Source organism: Oncorhynchus mykiss, chromosome 17 (assembly GCF_057628025.1).
Source record: "Oncorhynchus mykiss isolate SJ-2025 chromosome 17, ASM5762802v1, whole genome shotgun sequence".
Lineage (NCBI taxonomy): Eukaryota > Metazoa > Chordata > Actinopteri > Salmoniformes > Salmonidae > Oncorhynchus > Oncorhynchus mykiss.
This window is the reverse complement of record NC_143038.1, coordinates 36,443,480-36,463,129: the sequence shown is the minus strand read 5'-3', so window position 1 is coordinate 36,463,129 and position 19,650 is coordinate 36,443,480. Positions and strand designations below refer to the sequence as shown.

Sequence of the window (19,650 nt, the reverse complement as noted above, 5' to 3'; positions counted from 1 at the left end):
GGAGAGTGATTCTCAGTAACCACTCAGAGTCAGGGGTTGCTAGGGAAAGAGGTGGACCAGGCTGTTTAGACTGGCGGATAATTTAGTCCAATGAAAAGGACTCATCCTTCTACCATGACTTCCTTCCATCCTACTCTATCTATTTTTGAATGGGGGCCCTCTTCCTCATGTATTGGAAGCGTTGAGAGTCCAGTGAGACAGTCTTCTAGTTCTATCCCTCCCTCCCTCGTTCCATCCATCCCCCTTTCTATCTCTCTGGTGGGGTTCCCCCCTCCCCCGGTGTAAGGCGAGGTGGTATTGAGAGGCTGGTTAGTTAGCTCGCCACACCACACATTCCCCCTCAGGGAGTAATTGGCCAGGGGGGCAGGGATTGAAGGGGACAAGGGTATGACGCAAGCTAGGGGAGACCCTCCCCTCATTTATTCAGTCTCTCTCTCTTTCTCTCTTTCTTTCCCTCTCAATTCAACTCTCTCTCTGTCTTTCTCTCCCACTCACTCACTCACACTCACTTTCTCTCCCTCTCTCTCTTCCTCGCTCCCTTCCTCTCTCCTTCTGCAAATGCCATTAGGCCACACTCCTGTTTTCTTTTCCTGCTCTCTCTCGACCAGAATGACCAGCATCTGCTCTCTCCTCTGCATCAAGTACCGGTAGGTAGGGGAACGTCAGTAGACAAACTGGTAGGGGAACGTCAGTAGACAAACTGGTAGGGGAATGTCAGTAGACAAACTGGTAGGGGAACGTCAGTAAACAAACTGGTAGGAGGAATTGACTTGATTCTGTGTGAGTGCAGGTGAAGGCTCTGTGAGGTTAGAGAGGGACTTCTACTACTACTGCAGCACTCCTTTTCTCCTTGCTGTCTGTCTTCCCCTCTCTCTCAAGCTGCTAGACAGAATATGTTGGGTGACATTTGAAAAAAAATGCAAGCTTCAGAGAAATACTTTAGAACAACTTCTCAAGGCTAGCGACTGGCTAGTCATTGAGGGATCGTGCTTGTGTGTACATGTTGGAGGCAGAGAGGCTGCCAGGGCTGTATATAGTCCTGCTGTATTTAGTCTCTGCTGTGCCTTGCCTGTCGTCCGGCAGTGTGACTCAGGGGCCAGGGCTAAATGTAGCATGGTGTTTGTCCCGGGGTCAGTGTTGTTGCTTACCTGTTCCTAATGGTCAGCTCACTGTGTGTCTTTACAGGAGGTAGTTTGCGTGCGTGTGTACTTTTCCCCCTGTAATAGCAGGGTGTTGTTGTGTCTGGTGGTTGTCATCTACTGAGTCATAATTGTGTGACATCAGCAGGTTTGTATTTAGGGCTGGTTCTAACCACTCTGGGGCTTTCAGGTGTAGTTTATCTGCCAGCTCTGTCGGTGTAATAATATTCAGGGCAGTTCCACATTTTTACAAAACACATTTACTTGAAGAACAGTGCAGATGCTAAGTTTGGTAACAGACTGAAGGCACAAACAGCACAAACCGTCATTCTTTTACCAAACTTTGCATCTGCACTGTTCTTCAAGTAAATGTGTTTTGTGAAAATGTCCATGGAAATTGTTCAAAAGTAGTCCTTGGTGTGTTTAACTTTTCAATCATTGGTTTTTGCTTGACATAAAAAATCGGAGTCTCAGCGTCACTCTGTTCTCATGAAACTGCCCTCAATATAATTACACCATACATGTGTTTTTGTCAAATGTTAAGTGGACATTGTTAAAAGTGGTCACTGTCCATAGTTTGATTAACTTTGTATGGTTTGATTTAACTTTGCAATGATTGGTCAGCTTGCAGGCGCTCAGCCCACCACAAGGAGTCGCTAGAGCACGATGGGACAAGGAAATCCCGGCCAGGCCAAACCCTCCCCTAACACGGACGACGCTGGGCCAATTGTGCACCGCCTCATGGGTCTCCCGGTCACATCTGGCTGTTACACAGCCTGGGATCGAACCTGGGGCTGTAGTGACGCCTCAAGCACTGCAATGCTTGAGTGCCTTAGACCACTGCGCCACTCGGGAGCTGAATGAAGATGTTTTAACCTGTCATTGACGGAGTGTTAACTCTCTCTGTGCTGTTTTGTGTTAGATAACTCACAGGGGTAAAAACAGGTTGTAATTATGTAATTACAATGAGAACTGTGTAAGGGACGGACCAAGCAGTCAACGAGAGACATCTGAGTTGGGTGCAATGCAATTATTAGGCGGTTTATTTTCCTAAACTTGATGTGGTTTACAAAGTAAGATAAATCTAAAACCATTTTGCACAAAAAGAGAACTATAAGGTCTGTAAATAAATAAAAATAAAACTTAAATGTAAAAACAGATCTACAAAGCAGAACAGAGTATGCAACTCAAATGAAGGGTTAACTGAAGCCATAATGGTATGCTGCATTCATAACCAAGTGGGAAGATGGTAATTACCAGTTGTGAAGTCGGAAATATCAGTATTCACATGCTTTGAACTTGTTGAGAAATGTAGATTGGCTAATGGCCAACAAGCTGGGTCAACCATAAACAAAAAATACAGCTATTGTGTTTGTAAACAAACTATAATGTTCAGAAACCATATTAATAGATTGCTTTTTATAAATAATGTCAGAGGTCCACATGTGGGAGAAGTCCGGGTTAGGGGAGGGTTTGGTCGGCCGGGATGTCCTTGTCCCATTACGCTCTAGCGACTCCTGTGGCGGACAGGGCGCATGCATGCTGACATGGTCGCCAGGTGTGCGACTGGCTTCTGGGTAAAGCAGGCATTGTGTCAAGAAGCATTGTGACTTGGCTGGGTCGTGTTTCGGAGGATGCACGGCGCTCAACCTTCGCTTCTCCCGAGTCTGTACGGGAGTTGCAGCGATGGGACAAGACTGTAACTGACAAGACTCGGGAGATACGAAGGTCGAGAGCCATGCGTCCTCCGAAACACAACCATGCCAAGCCGCACTGCTTCTTGACTCATTGTTCGCTTAACCCGGAAGCCAGCCTCACCAATCTGTCGGACAAAACACCGTCCAGCTGGCAACCAAAGTCAGCTTGCAGGCAACTGGCCCGCTACAAGGAGTCGCTAGAGCGGAAATTAACAAGGAAATCCCGGCCGGCCAAATCCTCCCCTAACCCGGATGATGCTGGGCCAATTGTGCGCCGCCGCAGTCACGGTCGGCTGTGACAAGACTGGCATCAAACCCGGATCTGTAGTGACACCTCAAACACTGTGATGCAGTGCCTCAGTCCGCTGTGCCACTCGGGAGGCCCACAATGATTAGTTTTTGTTTGACATACATTTTAAAGTAAAAAAATACTAATAAAGTCCGTGTCACTCTGTTACCATGGAATTGCACTTCACCACTCTGCTGTTTTAACCTGTCATGGATGGGGTGTCAACTCTCTCTAAGCTGTTTTGTGTTAGCTAGCTCACAGTGGTCAAAACGGGTTACAACGATCCATTTCCCCTCTGCTGGACAGAGGTGGTATCACCCAACCCCCACCCCATTTAAAGATAATAGGACATGGCAATTAGCGACATGCCCTCTAACAAGTACACCTGGCCACCATGCTGCAGACAAGGCACCAAAAAGAGTGCTGCAATTACTATTAGTATATGCAACAATTTAATAAAGTTATGTTTGTGAAGTTGGAAATCAAAATCACATGGTCATTTTTTGTTTGGACACAAAATGTTTGGTGCAAATGAATGTTAAATTGCGAAGGATGAGGATATTTAGCTGTGGCCTCTTTCGATGTGGTACTGATGGTACTCGGCATCATGTTCCTCTCTTCAGTGGTGTACTAATGTTTATGTTGGGTTAACTATTTCCTCTCCTCTGTGTCTGTCTACAGGAGGTTTTTCCAGACAGCTCACTTCTATGTGGAGGACAGTAGTTCTCCCAGGGTGGTGGCCAATGAGAACATCCCCGTCATCCCCATCCCAGGTGAGACATAACACAACCTAACACACCCTCAACTGGAATACACCCTGGGTGAGTTTAATTCGCGTCAGCGTTTTGCTACGTTGCGCGACATTTTGTACTACACGTTTCCCCAAAACAGTGCCCACCGTTTTTTCAAAAGCATTTGAGGTATGTTTGCTCCATTTTGGTGGGTTTGGCAAGGTGTGGCCTGATCAATATTGGTGTGACCATTTGAAATACCACACCATACGATATTCGCCCTTGGGGCCACCATAGTCACAACATTTTTCAATTGGCCGTTGAGTAAATTACAGTTTCTGTTTCATTTAACATAGCACACAGTTCTGAACATGCACCCCCTTTCTTAACACACCCTCTAGCCTGAGGGCCAAATTCAATCAAACCTTTATGCAGTGTTGTTGTTTACAAACTATTGCCCACCCTCTCCACACACACCTTATTCTGGAAGTATCTACCTGGTAGAAAATGTAAGGTTTTTGTAGAACCTACAACCATTTGGTGACTATACTGAACAAAAGTAAAAACGCAACATGCAACAATTTCAAAGATTTTACTGAGTTGTAGTTCATATGAGGAAATCAGTCATTTGAAATAAAAAATGTAAGCCCTAATCTATGGATTTCACATGACGGAGAATACAGATATGCATCTGTTGGTCACAGATACCTTAAAAAAAAATGGGCCTCAGGATCTCGTCATGGTATTTCTGTGCATTCAATTTGCCATCGATAAAATTATATTGTGTATTCGTTGTCCGTAGTTTATGCCTACCCATACCGTAACCCCACCGCCACCATGGGACACTCTGTTCACAACGCTAACATCAGCAAACTGGTCGCCCACACGACACCATACACATGGTCTGCAGATGTGAGGCTGGTTGGACGTACTGACAAATTCCCTAAAACAATGTTGGAGGCAGCTTATGGTAGAGAAATTAACATTAAATTCTCTGGTAACAGCTCTGGTGGACATTCCTGCAGTCAACATGCCAATTGAACACTCCCTCAAAACTTGAGACATCTGTAGCATTGTGCTGTGACAAAACTGCACATTTTAGAGTGGCCTTTTATTGTCCCCAGCACAATGTGCACCTGTGTAATGATCATGTTGTTGAATCAGCTTCTTCATATGCCATACCTGTCAGATGGATGGATTATCTTGGCAAAAGATAAATGCTCACTGACAGTGATGTAAACACATTTGTGCACAACCTTTGAGAGAAATAAACTTTTTGTGAGTATAGAACATTTCTGGGATTTTTTATTTCAGATCATGAAACGTAGGACCAACACTTTACATGTTGCGTTTATATTTTGGTTCAGTGTAGATTGTACATGAAGTACAATTGGTGGGACTTGCTTTAACTATTTAAAAGTATTTTTGTGGTAGTAGTTTAAAAAACATTTTTTACTTTACTATTTAAAGCAAAGCAGTTACATATAGGCAAAATGAAATGTAGTAAAATAATTGGTCTGATTCACTTCGATAGACTACTTTATCAATCTTATTAGTTTGGATTGTGGGGCAGTTGGATCAGAAAAATGTCGAAACTACAATTCCTGCGTGTAAAAACTAAAAGAAGAAACATATAGGACAAAGCCATCTTCTGTCAGAAGATGGAAATAAAAAGCAGGATCATGTGGACAACACTCTTAGGAAAGCAAAGCAATTCTGAATCATTCATGCTGTGGGTTTCAGATAAATAGATACACAACATACTTTTGTAAAACGTACAGTATAAATTAAGTTTGATTTTAGTTGAATGATGATCGAATAATTTAGAACTTATTATGCTTGTATTTGGGGAGAGAAATATGATTATGCATCTAGTAAGGGCAGATCTTTAAACATATTTTTGTGGTAGTTGAAGAAGTATGTAGAATAGGTTTGTATGTAGACCTATTGACAGCTAACTGTAGTTCTATCTAATAAATCAACTCTTTAGGGATAACAGTGGTCACTGAAGAGTACATTGGTCTGTTTGCTAGCTTGTTTTAAAGAATGTATGGTTTTAAAATACCTTCTAGTAGCATTAGTAATGGTGGTGTCTGGTTATAGTTGAAATACTAGGTAGATTAAAAGTTAGGATAGCCTGGTTGTGGTCAGTAGGTTTGGTCAGTAGTTTTAGTAAGTAGTTGTGTGGTTCAGTATTTGTGGTCAATAGTTGTGGTCAGTAGTTGTGTTCTGTTGTGGTCCGTAGTTTTGTGGTTGTGTTTACTAGTTGTGTGGTTGTGGTCAGTAGTTATAGTCAATAGTTGTGGTCAGTTGTTGTGTTCTGTTGTGGAAGTTAGTATAGCCTGGTTGTGGTGAGTAGGTGTGGTCAGTAGTTTTGGTTCAGTAGTTGTGTGGTTCAATAGTTGTGGTCAATAGTTGTAGTCAGTAGTTGTGTAGTTTTGTGGTTGTGGTCATTAGCTGTGGTCAGTAGTTTTGGTAAGTAGGTGTGTGGTTGTGGTCAGTAGTTTTGTGGTTGTGGTCAGTAATTGCGTGGTTCAGTATTTGTGGTCTGTAGTTGAGTTGTGGGGTCAGTAGTTGTGTAGTTGTGGTAAGTAGTTGTGTGGTTGTGGCCAATAGTTGGGTGGTTGAGTAGTTGTGTGGTCAATTGTTATGTGGTTGTGGTCAGAGTCTAAACTACAGTTGTTGCGTGTGAAAACTGAATGAAGTGCGATGAGAAGTTATCGAGCAAAATATGAAGCAAGTGAGCGGAGACTGCTTCGCTCTATCCAATCAGGGCAGCAGGATTAATGTACAGTCCGCCCTTTTATTTGCAGACAGGCAAACTAGCCAGTTGAGTTATTTAAAGCACCGGTCATGATCTTGAGGAGGAGGATGAAGCTAGTGAGCATTAGAAATCTACTCTGTATCATTTCAGGTCGTCCCGACTGAGTAAGCATTAGAAATGTTAGTGCTAGCTGTTCGGTCCGAAACAGATTCACAAATCATGGGAATTTTTTGCTCTTCGAGGCACGTGTTGCTAGGTAAAACTTGCCTTGGCAGGCCTGCTCCCTCCGTGGCTAAAGCCAGTGTGAGAAACATGCTAACAAATGTTTATGCTATGAAACTAAATAAATACTCCACACTGACCCACACCACTTATTTGCTAGATTCATTATAGTGTTGATGGACAAAGCAAAGAAAGTGCACTTCAAAATGTGATGTAGTTTTATTTGAATTTGCAGCTGTTGGTAAGAAATTAATTTGCTAGCTTCTGACATGACTTAATGCTTCTATAATGACAGTTGATGGGTTACTTAAACATCTCTATCTATTGATTGGTAGAAGCTACTCCTAATGTGTTTTCAGATTTGAAAAATAGAGAAGAAGAGATTTCATACACTGAGTTTTTGTCAGACTTGTTGGGGGAGTGGTCAAAAAAGCAGTTATTTGATAAAAGTTGGGGAAAATGCTGATTTTAATAGCAGAGAAGGAGACGAAGATGTCATACCATAGAACGTTTTGTCTAACTTGTTGGGAAAGTGTCAATTTTTTGGGGAGAAATGCAAAGTGGTCAAAGTAGCTGATTTGTGTCAGAAGTTGCATTTACAGTGGAAAGTTGGAAGTGATGTCACAATGGGACCTTTAGAATGTTGAGGAAATCCCATGAAAGTGGATGGAGGACAAAAGTACACAAAAATGTATAACTTACAATGTTCTGATATGTTGTATACTTTTTATCTAAGCACACTGGTTCTGACCAGTCTACACGTTTTAAAGTTTGAAAGGCATTTATTTTTGCTTCGCAAGTCCCACCTAACTATTTAGGAGTCTAAATGCTGTGAGACTATGTTCGTCCTGGTTCTCCATCCCTCTCTATATTATTCCTGAAAATGATTCACTGTTCTCTCTATCTGTCTCGTGTACATTGTTGAATCTTTGAAGCTGAGCCGTTCCATGTGGTTAAGTCTTGTTGAGACAAGTTATTCAATATCTGTTCTCTGCTCAGATTTAACATCTCTGATCCCTCTGGACAAGTGTAGACTAGACTGAGCATTTCATCTGAATGATCAATAACCATATGTAAGGAAGTCAACGGAGAGGAAGAACAAAGTCATCTGACTGGAAAACTAGCTCTGATATGCTCCCATGTGGTCTCATCATGGTGGATTTGATCATTTAGACTCACTAATTCAGTGAAAACTAGTGTCAATGTTTTTTAAATTATTTTTTTTATTTAACCTTTATTTTGACAGGGAGTCATTCTGAGACCAAAGACTATGTTTCAGATGAGCCCTTGTAATTTCAAAAATATACATATATTACAAAAGCAAAACAGATATACAAAACACAATCAAAGAAAACAAACTTCAGTAAAAATGCCATCAATCAGCTGTCTGAATATCCCTAGAGGCACCAAAACATCCACTTTTAGAGAGTTTTGGAGATTATTCCACAAAGTAAGGTGCAAAACAACTCAAATCTTGATCTTTGTCAGTCAGTATCTGCTCATGTTCTTGAAGATAGGATACATAGTGTTAGTCCAGTACTTTTGATTGGGCCAATCTACCTCTGTTTTAGCTTGATTAAGTCTTCACTCAGCCACTCAACTACTCAGTGCATGTACAGGCGCTTGTGAGTGCTCTATTAGCGGTGATATGAGAGGGAGAGACTTCAGAGCCCAGTGTACTGGCAGCTAGTCAATAAGATGGTAAAGAAGGCTGTGGCGTGCGTAGTGCATACCGTTCCTTTAAGAGAGCAGAGAGACTCTCTGGGACTAAGGCACGACAGCCCGTTTCCAAGCTCTGATGGTTCACTTAAAGAACACAGCTGATGTCTGCATTGACTCCATCCATTCTGCTTTTGTTGTCTCTCGTCTCTCTCTCTCGCGTGCTCTCTCTTTCTCCCTCACATGTGCTCTCTCTGGAGACAAATTGCTTCTTTCTGTACCGTCAAGTCTGTATACCAGCTCAGAGAACAGTGTTAAGTGGGTGTTGAGGTTTACGAGTGGGCTTTATAGAACAGTGATTGTTTTACAGCTTCTGAAATGCTAAATCCATCCCCCCACTGGAAGGCTATGTGACAGCGGTTTAATTAGGAAGAGAACAGAGGCAGAAGGAGAGGGGGCTGCTGATCTGGTGTGTTTGCCCGCATGCACGTGCATACATCGTCATTCCCCCTTTCATCATATCCCTTCTTGTTAGATTCTCTCCTGAATAAAGTGATGCAAAATTTGTGCACATCTGCAAAGGTTTAGTAAATCCAAATTGGCCCATAGTATTTTAATCAACTCCATTGATTGTAAGACAGTTGACAAATTAAGTGAGTCAGGGAATGCATGCCTGCCAGTGGTCCCATCTGTGTATTGGCTGTAATATGGATGTAATAACACACACCCGCACCAGCAGACAAACCCAGCAGCTGGTTGCTCTTTCCTGAACACACACACACACTTTGTCCTGATGGCTCTTTCTGTGTGACAGTGGCCACCTCATCCCCATCACATCCCCTCACTAATGGGTAATTTGGGACTGATGTGGCTCATCTGACACAGATGCCACCACCTCTAAACACCCACATTAGACAATTATGGCTTTGTCCGCTTGTCTCGCTGTGGTGTCATTCCCTCCACTCTGTGTGACAATGGCTAATATGTGGTCTTCTCAACATAAACTACAACAAAACTAGCTGTGTCCACAGAATGATAATTTTTTTTATCTGTAAGGATGTCAGTGGGACATTTCATTGTCTGATGTGTGACGCACGTGCTAATCATTTCATTACTACTGGGGTTGTTACTAGTCTCAGTGGGACGCTGTGTGGAATTTTCTGATTTAAGACCAGTTTCATGGACAGGGATGACCTGATCCTAGATCAGCACTCCTACTTTGTCCCCATATACAGTATGTTGTTCTCTGAAAGTGTCTGTGGGAGAGGCAGTGAACACATGGCAGATTGCTGGTTAATTTATCACGCGGTGCCACACTAGTGGAGAGCAGTGGCACGTTGTACTGTACCTCTGAGAGACAGATACAGGCAGATACAGACCCTTTGACTTTTTCCAATTTTTTTACGTTACAGCCTTATTCTAAAATGGATTGAATTTTTTAAAAAATCCTCAGCAATCTACATACAATACCGCATAATGACAAAGCGAAAACAGGTTTTTAGACATTTTTGCAAATGTAATATATATAACAAACAGTATTCAGACCTTTTGCTTTGAGACTTGAATTTGAGCTCAGGTGTATCCTTTTTCCATTGATCATCCTTGAGATGTTCCTGTGGTAAATTCAAATGATTGGACATGATCTGGAAAGGCACACAACTGTCTATTAAAGGTCCCACAGTTGACAGTGCATGTCAGAGATAAACAAGCCATGAGGTTGAAGGAATTGTCCGTAGAGCTTCAAGACAGGATTGTGTCGAGGTACAGATCGGGGGAAGGGTACCAAAAAATATCTGCAGTATTGAAGGTCCCCAAGAATACAGTCCCCTCCATCATTCTTAAATGGAAGAAGTTTGAAACCACCAAGACTCTCCTAGAGCTGGCCGCCCGTCCAAACTGAGCTTATCGGGGAGAAGGGCCTTGGTCAGGGGGGTGACCAAGAACCTGATGGTCACTCTGACAGAGCTCGAGAGTTCCTCTGTGGAGATGGGAAAACCTTCCAGAAGGACAACCATCTCTGCAGCACTCCACAAATCAGGCCTTTATGGTAGAGTGGCCAGACGGAAGCCACTCCTCAGTAAAAGGCACATGACAGCCCACGTGGAGTTTGCCAAGAGGCACCTAATGACCATGAGAAACAAGATTCTCTGGTCTGATGAAACCAAGATTGAGCTCTTTGACCTGAATGCCAAGCGTCACGTCTGGAGGAAACCTGGCACCATCCCTACGGTGAAGTATGGTGGTGTCAGCATCATGCTGTGGGGGTGTTTTTCAGCGGCAGGGCATGGGATACTAGTCAGGATCGAGGGAAAGATGAACGGAGCAAAGTACAGAGAGATCCTTGTCGAAAACCTGCTCCAGAGCACTCAGGACCTCAGACTGGTGCGAAGGTTCACTTTCCAACAGGACAACGGCCCTAAGCACACAACCAAGACAACGTGGGAGTGGCTTCGGGACAAGTTTCTGAATGCCCTTGAATGGCCCAGCCAGAGCCTGGATTTGAACCCGATCGAACATCTCTGGAGAGACCTGAAAATAGCTGTGCAGGAGCGCTCCCCATCCAACCTGACAAAGCTTGAGAGGATCTGAAGAGAAGAATGGGAGAAACTCCCCAAATACAGGTGTGCCACGCTTGTAGCTTCATACCCAAGAAGACATGAGGCTGTAGTCACTGCCAAAGGTGCATCAACAAAGTACTAAGTAATTAGTAAAAATGTATAAAAAAATTGATTTTGCTTTGGCATCATGGGATATTGTGTGTAGATTGATTCGGGGTGAAAACGATTTAATCAATTATAGAATTAACAAAATGTGGAAAAAGTCAACGGGGTCTGAATACTTTTCCGAAGACACTGTATATCCTTCAAACTCATCACACAGTCATGCTAAAACACACGTTCACTCTCTCTTCTCTTTCTCTCTTTTCTCTCTCTTTTCTCTCTCTTCTCCCAATCACACACACATGCAGGCACACACAGGCACACCGTCACCCACATACGTCACCAACGTACATCTCTCTAAGTGTGATGTGTCTTCCCTACAGATGACATGGACGCCATCCCCGTCAGGCAGTTAATCAAACACATCACGGAGCTCTACTCCAACAACCTGCACGGCTTCTCTGAGGAGTTTGAGGTAGGCAACACAACAGAGACTCTCTCAGCCTTTCTAATATTGTTGAGGCGTGATAAGCAGGCTGCCTCTCGGATGAAGAGGTGTGTGTGTGTGTCTAGATGTGTGTCTGATTATTGTCATATGGCTGGTGTATGTTGTCTGTAAGGGTGTACATTGCTGTCTACTTTTGTGTGAACATTATGAAGTGTGTACAGGGCATGTGCAGTATGTATTTATGCAGAAAGGTGTGTGTGTGTGTGTGTGTGTGTGTGTGTTGTGGAGCAGATGGCTGAGTGTGAGGAAGGTTAATTAACAAAGGGTCTAGTTGCTGGTTGACTGGACAGGAACACACTGTCTCTGTGACTGGGTTGAGACACAAGGCTAACACACTTCCCCCAAGAGGCCCTTGTCAAATTGGGGTTATCCAGTGGGGTGAAGGTGAACATACATTATTCATACTAGGTCATTCAAACGGAGATCACACATGCAGCCACATGGGGCTGGACTAGCTGTGACAGATATGTGTAGAAATCCCACCTCTAATAAAAACCCAGTATGTACTTATTATGCACAGTACCAGTCAAAAGGTTGGACACACCTACTCATTCCAGGGTTTTTCTTTATTTTACTGTATTCTACATTGTATAATAATAGTGAAGACATAAACACTATGAAATAACACATATGGAGTCATGTAGTAACCAACAAAGTGTTGAACAAATCAAAATATATTTGAGATTCTTCAAAGTAGCCACCCTTTGCCTTGATGACAGCTTTGCACACTCTTAGCATTATCTCAACTAGCTTCATGAAGTAGTCACCTGGAATGCATTTCAATTAACAGGTATGCTTTCTTAGAAGTTAATTTGTTGAATTTCTTTCAATCTTAATACACTTGAGCCAATCAGTTGTGTTGTGACAAGGTATGACTGGTATACAGAAGATAGCCCTATTTGCTAAAAGACCAAGTCCATATTATGGCAATAACAGCTCAAATAAGCAAAGAGAAATGGCAGTCCATCAATTCCTTAAGACATAAAAGTCAGTCAATGTGGAAAATGTCAAGCACTTTGAAAGTTTCTTCAAGTGCAGTCGCAAAAACCATCATGCACTATGATGAAACTGGCTCACAGGAGGACCTCCACATGAAAGGAAGACCCATAGTTACCTCTGCTGCAGAGGATAAGTTCATTAGAGTTACCAGCCTCAGATTGCAGCACAAATAAGTGCTTCACAGAGTTCAAGTAACAGACACATCTCAACAACAACTGTTCAGAGGAGACTGCGTGAATCAGGCCTTCACGGTCAAATTGCTGTAAAGAAACCACTACTGAAGGACACCAATAATAAGAAGAGACTTACTTGGGCCAATGGAAATTAGACAGGTGGAATTCTGTCGTTTGGTCTGATGAGTCCAAATTGGAGATTTTTGGTTCCAACCGGCGTGACACAGAGTAGGTGAATGAATCTCCGCATGTGTGGTTCCCACCATGAAGCATGGAAGAGGAGGTGTGATGATGCGGGGGTGCTTTGCTGGTGACACTGTCAGCAATTTATTTTTAATTCAAGGCACTCTTAACCAGCATTGCTACCACAGCATTCTGCAGCGATACGCCATCCCATCTGGTTTGCACTTAGTGGGACTATCATTTGTTTTTCAACGGGACAATGACCCAAAACACACCTCCAGGCTGTGTAAGGGCTATTTGACCAAGAAGGAGTTGGACCGCAGAGTGTAGGAAAAGCAGCCAACAAGTGCTCAGCATATGTAGGAATTCCTTCAAGACTGTTGGAAAAGCATTCCTCATGAAGCTGGTTGAGAGAATGCCAAGAGTGTGCAAAGCTGTCATCAAGGCAAATGGTGGCTACTTTGAAGAATCTCAAAATAAAATGTATATTGATTGCAAATAATTGAACTGAAAAATACTGTTTAGAAACTGTTGGATTTGAGATGTTGAACTTTGAGATATTAAAGACATTATGGATCAGACACAGTATATTAAGGAGTGAGATCTGTAGAAAGACAGAGTTGCTGTGGAATGTGCTGGGTGGACACGAGGAGATCAAAGGATTGCTTATGGGTAAGACAGATGGACATCTGTGGACTAGGTGAAGGAAGGGTTGAGGTCAGGAGGTGAGCTCAGATCCCCTGAAGGGAGTAATAAAGGTGTACTACCCTTTTCCTGTGGAACCATAAGATGTAAGGATTAGAGAGAAGGAGGAGTGTCTTAAGGGATTGGAGAGAAGGAGGAGTGTCTCACATATGCCTGTGATGGGAGAAGGGTTGGGTGATCTGAATTACAGCTGCACGGATCCTTTGGGAAGAATTAAACTTGGTTAAAGCTCCTCTTGTGTCCGTGAGTTACTTACTCCAATAAATAAGAACCTAACAAAACAAATAATTTTAGATAGAGGGTTTATTTATAATTATTTAATCGCTTCACATAACTGACCCCACTATAACTATGACCACTCACCCCCCTCTCTCCCTTTCTCACCCAACTCCCTCCCCCTTTGCGCTCTCTCTCTCTCTTTCTCTTTCTAGGAGGTCCAGCGTTGTACAGTGGACCTGAAGATCACAGCAGAACATTCCAATCACCCTGACAACAAGCACAAAAACAGATACATCAACATCGTGGCCTGTAAGTCCACTATGTTGTACACTCAAAACAACACTGAAAGCCTGTTAGTTTCAAGATTTATTAGTATGTACGGGATACAAATGGTATAGATCGTCCAATGGAATGCTTACTTGCAGGTTCCTTCTCAACAATGCAACAACAACAATAAAAGCTAACAATAGGAACATGAAGTAAATTACACAGTAGAATAGAATAAACATAATTAGTGTATCTGGTTTGAAGGTAAGACCCAGATGCAGACTGTGTCGGAGTAACAATGTTTATTACGGCAACAGGGCAGGCAAACGACAGGTCAAGGCAGGCAGGGGTCGATAACCAGAGTAGTGGTTGGTAATCCAGAGGTGGGGCAAAGGTACAGGACGGCAGGCAAGCTCAGGGTCAAGAGCAGACAGAGTGGTCAGGTGGGCTCAGAGTCAGGACAGGCAAGGGTCAAAACCAGGAGGGTGAGAAAAAGAGAGACTGAGGAGAAGCAGGAGCTGAGATGAAAAACGCTGGTTGATTTGACAAACAAGACAAACTGGCAAAAGACAAACAGAGAACACAGGTATAAATACACAGGGGATAATAGAGAAGATGGGCGACACCTGGAGGGGGGTGGAGACAATCACAACAACAGGGGAAACAGATCAGGGTGAGTATAATACAGGAAGGCACAATTTGTGTCCAATATTGGTGCTGTATTTAGCAATCATAATAGGAGTTTGGTATCAGCAGTTGTGATGTCTGTGTCTGTGTCTGTGAGTGCTAAGGTGCTGAGAATCCGAGGTGGTCAGTCCAGTTTAAGTGTTCAAAAGTCTGATTGCTTGTAGAAACTATCTCTGAGCCTGTTGATATCAGACCTCATGCTCATATTAACATGTGACGTTAACAAGGCAATGCAGAATGAGGCTGACATTCCTTTTCTATGTTGACAGATGATCACAGTAGGGTGAAGTTACGACCCTTGACTGGAAAAGATGCCAAACACAGTGACTTCATCAACGCTAACTATGTAGATGTAAGTCAACAAATTGATGTATTGAGTACCTTTTATCTGTCTTTATGTATGCTCAATGTTCTCTCTGACGTTATACAGTTGAAGTTGGAAGTTTACATACACTTAGGTTGGAGTCATTAAAACTTGTTTTTCAACCATAAAACGAGTCCTTTATTGACATAACCTGAAAGGCCAGGCCGCTCAGCAAGGACGAAGCCACTGTTCCAAAACCACCATATAAAAACCAGACTATGGTTTGCATCTGCACATGGGGACAAAGATCGTCCTTTTGGAGAAATGTCCTCTGGTCTGATTAAACAAAAATACAACTGTTTGGCATTAACGACCATCGTTATGTTTGGAGGAAAAAGGGGGAGGCTTGCAAGCCAAAGAACACCATCCCAACTGTGAAGCACAGGGGTGGCAGCATCATGTTGTGGGGGTGCTTTGCTGCAGGAGGGACTGGTGCACTTCACAAAATAGATGGCATCATGAGGCAGGAAAATATGTGGATATATTGAAGCAAAATCTCAAGACATCAGTCAGGAAGTTGAAGCTTGGTTGCAAATGGGTCTTCCAACTGGACAATGACCCCAAGCATACTTTCAAAGTTGTGGCAAAATGGCTTAAGGACAAAGTCAAGGAATTGGAGTGGCCATCACAAAGCCCTGACCTCAATCCTATAGAAAATATGTGGGCAGAACTGAAAAAATGTGTGTGAGCAAGGAGGCCTACAAACCTGACTCAGTTACACCAACTCTGTCAGGAGGAATGGGCCAAAATTCACCCAACTTATTATGGGAAGATTGTGGAAGGCTACCCGAAACGTTTGACCCAAGTTAAACAATTTAAAGGCAATGCTACCAAATACAAATTGAATGTATGTCAACTACTGACCCACTGGAAATGAGATGAAAGAAATAAAAGCTGAAATAAATCATTCTCTCTACTATTATGCTGACATTTCACATTCTCAAAATAAAGTGGTGATCTTAACTGACCTAAAACAGGGATTTTCTTTCCTAGGATTAAATGTCACCTGTTGTGAAACTGAGTTTGAATGCATTTGGACAAGGTGTATGTAAACTTCCGACTTCAACTGTTTATTGTCTAGTACTCACCCTATGTGTACTTGCACTCTGTGTGAGTGTACCACTGTTACTGACACCCCCCCCCTCTCAATTACCTCTCAACAGGGTTACAACAGTCCCAAGGCCTACATCGCAGCCCAGGGCCCTCTCAAGTCCACTTTCGAGGACTTCTGGAGGATGGTGTGGGAACAGAACACTGGTATCATCGTCATGATCACTAACCTGGTAGAGAAAGGAAGGGTAGGTGGCCTCCCTCTGGCTTTCACAGTATTTTGACTGTAGGTGTTACTGTTGTCTTTTCACAGTAGAATCCTTGAGCAGACTAGGTGAAAAATGTTGATGTGCCCTTGAGCAAGGCACTTAACCCTAATTGCTCCCATAAGTTGCTCTAGATAAAAATTTGAAAAAAATGAATACTGTTGCCTTTCACAGATGGAATTAGATGATTGCTGCTCTTTTTCACAGAGGAAATGTGACCAGTACTGGCCCACAGAGAGCAGTGAGGAGTATGGCAACATCGTGGTCACTCTGAAGAGTACTAACGTTCATGCCTGCTACACACTGAGACGATTCCTTATACGGAACACCAAAGTCAAAAAGGGTCAGAAGGGCAACCCAAAGGGGCGTCAGAACGAGCGGCTGGTGATCCAGTATCACTACACCCAATGGCCTGACATGGGCGTGCCAGAGTACACCCTACCTGTCCTCACTTTCATAGGGCGCTCCTCTGCAGCACGCACACCTGACATGGGCCCCGTCCTAGTCCACTGCAGGTACAATAGCTCTCAAAACAAATCAAAAATGAAGTGTTCTTATAGTTCTCTAAACATGAGTTGTGTTCGAATACCCATACTAACATACTGTATACTACATACTTAATGAGTATATACTACATACTATATAATATTAGTTCATTTTAGCATACTGTAAACAAACAGTATCCTTTCAGTTGAGTGTACTTACGCTTCACCTCTCTACCGGAAGTTGATGCTGTTGCTATGCAACTTCGACTGCATATTTTCCCCCATTTTCTTCAAATCTGAAAATGTTGTGAAGCCACGGCCAATGTAAAAAAAAATGCATTATGGGCCTAGGAACTAGTGTTCACTGCTTGTATACCTTGATTTTTGGCAAATGTAGTACAACATCCGGGAACTTTTGGCATACTAACTAAATACATACATTGACCAATAAGCATATTACATACTCAATTTACGTCACAAATAGTATGGTTAGTGTGGTTAGTATGAGTATTCGAGCACAGCTATGGATTTCGACCAAGCTTACTGCAGAAAACCCCATATCCTAGTGCCCAAAATCATCTTCCTCATAAGAAATTATAACACAATGAGTACTAGTTTGCTCATTGAAGCCATGGCTTTGGGTTAGAACAGTAATACAACTCCCTCTATGGGTCTCCTGTGGTAGTTAGTAGGTAACATACTATGTTTTGGTTGTGTAGTGCTGGAGTCGGGCGGACAGGGACGTACATCGTCATCGACAGCATGCTGCAGCAGATCAAAGACAAGAGCACAGTCAACGTCTGGGGCTTTCTCAAACACATCCGCACACAACGCAACTACCTGGTTCAGACAGAGGTAACGTGTGTGTGTGTGTGTGTGTGTGTGTGTGTGTTGTGGAGCAGATGGCTGAGTGTGAGGAAGGTTAATTAACAAAAGGTCAGAGGTAACGTGTGTGTGTGTGTGTGTGTGTGTGTGTGTGTGTGTGTGTGTTTGTGTGTGCGTGACAAATGACACCTCACATACACCTACAGTGTGCATACAGCTACAGTAACTGTCAAAGAGATTCACCTCTTTTGGGTATAATGTTATAAAAGCAAGAGATTACTATCCAGTGGGGCAAAAAAGTATTTAGTCACGGACTTTCAACGCCGATACCAATTATTGGAGGACCAAATAAAGCCGATACCGATCAATCGGACGATTTTTAAAATGTATTTGTAATAATGGCAATTACAACAATAATGAATGAACACTTATTTTAACTTAATATAATACATCAATAAAATGTCATATACCTTTTACTATTGGATGTTCTTATAGGCACTTTAGCATTGCCAGTGTAACAGTATAGCTTCCATCCCTCTCCTCGCCCCTACCTGGGTTCGAACCAGGAACACATTGACAACAGCCACCCTCGAAGCAGCATTACCCATGCAGAGCAAGGGGACCAACTACTCCAAGTCTCAGAGTGAATGACGTTTGAAACGCTATTAGCGCGCAGCTCGCTAACTAGCTAGCCATTTCACATAATTTACACCAGCCTAATCTCGAAAGTTGATTGGCTTGAAGTCATAAACAGCTCAATGCTTGAAGCATTGTGAAGAGCTGCTGGCAAATGCACGAAAGTGCTGTTTGAATGAATGCTTACGAGCCTGCTGGTGCCTACCACCGCTCAGTCAGACTGCTCTATCAAATAATAGACTTAATTATAACATAATAAAACACAGAAGTAAGAGCCTTTGGTCATTAAAATGGTTGAATCCAGAAACTATCATTTCGAAAACAAAACGTTTATTCTTTCAGTGAAATACGGAACCGTTACGTATTTTATCTAACGGATGGCATCCATAAGTCTAAATATTGCTGTTTCATTGTACAACCTTCAATTTTATGTCATAATTATGACAAATTAATTATGACCTTTGTTAGGAATACATGGACTTCACACAGTTCGCAATGAGCCAGGCGGCCCAAACTGCTGCATATACCCTGACTCCTTGCACGGAACGCAAGATAAATGACACAATTTCCCTATATTAACTAAATATGCAGGTTTAAAAATATATACTTGTGTATTGATTTTAAAGAAAGGCATTGATGTTTACAGTGAGGTACATTGGTGTAACGACAGTGCTTTTTTCGCAAATGCACTTGTTAAATCATCACCCGTTTGTTGAAGTAGGCTGTGATTCAATGAGAAATTAACAGGCACCGCATCGATTATATGCAACGCAGGACACGCTAGATTAACTAGTAATATCATCAACCATGTGTAGTTAACTAGTGATTATGTTAAGATTGATTGTTTTTTATAAGATTAATGCTAGCTTACCTTACCTTGGCTTCTTGCTGCCCTCGCGTAACAGGTAGTCAGCCTGGATCCTCGTGGAGTGCAATATAAGGCAGGTGGTTAGAGCGTTGGACTAGTAACCGGAAGGTTGCAAAAACTAATCCCGAGCTGACAAGGTAAAAATCTGTTGTTCTGCCCCTGAACAAGGCAGTTAACCCACAGTTCCTAGGCCGTCATTGAAAATAAAAATGTGTTCTTAACTGACTTGCCTTGTTAAATAAATAAAAATAAAA

At 42.6% G+C, this 19,650-nt stretch overlaps 1 protein-coding gene across 2 annotated transcripts in view; it reads left to right on the top strand.

Moving 5' to 3' along the window:
• Positions 1-19,650, top strand: part of LOC110494079 (receptor-type tyrosine-protein phosphatase gamma) — a 278,030-nt gene that overhangs the window by 248,802 nt on the left and 9,578 nt on the right. The window contains exons 14-21 of one of the 2 annotated variants that reach the window (XM_090205441.1): positions 609-647; positions 3,807-3,898; positions 11,545-11,636; positions 14,161-14,257; positions 15,172-15,254; positions 16,430-16,564; positions 16,790-17,097; positions 17,787-17,922. In XM_090205441.1, coding sequence (XP_090061567.1) covers positions 609-647; positions 3,807-3,898; positions 11,545-11,636; positions 14,161-14,257; positions 15,172-15,254; positions 16,430-16,564; positions 16,790-17,097; positions 17,787-17,922 — 982 coding nt within the window. The remainder of the gene's footprint in view (positions 1-608; positions 648-3,806; positions 3,899-11,544; positions 11,637-14,160; positions 14,258-15,171; positions 15,255-16,429; positions 16,565-16,789; positions 17,098-17,786; positions 17,923-19,650) is intronic. The other variant, XM_036950121.2, reaches the window with a different exon arrangement.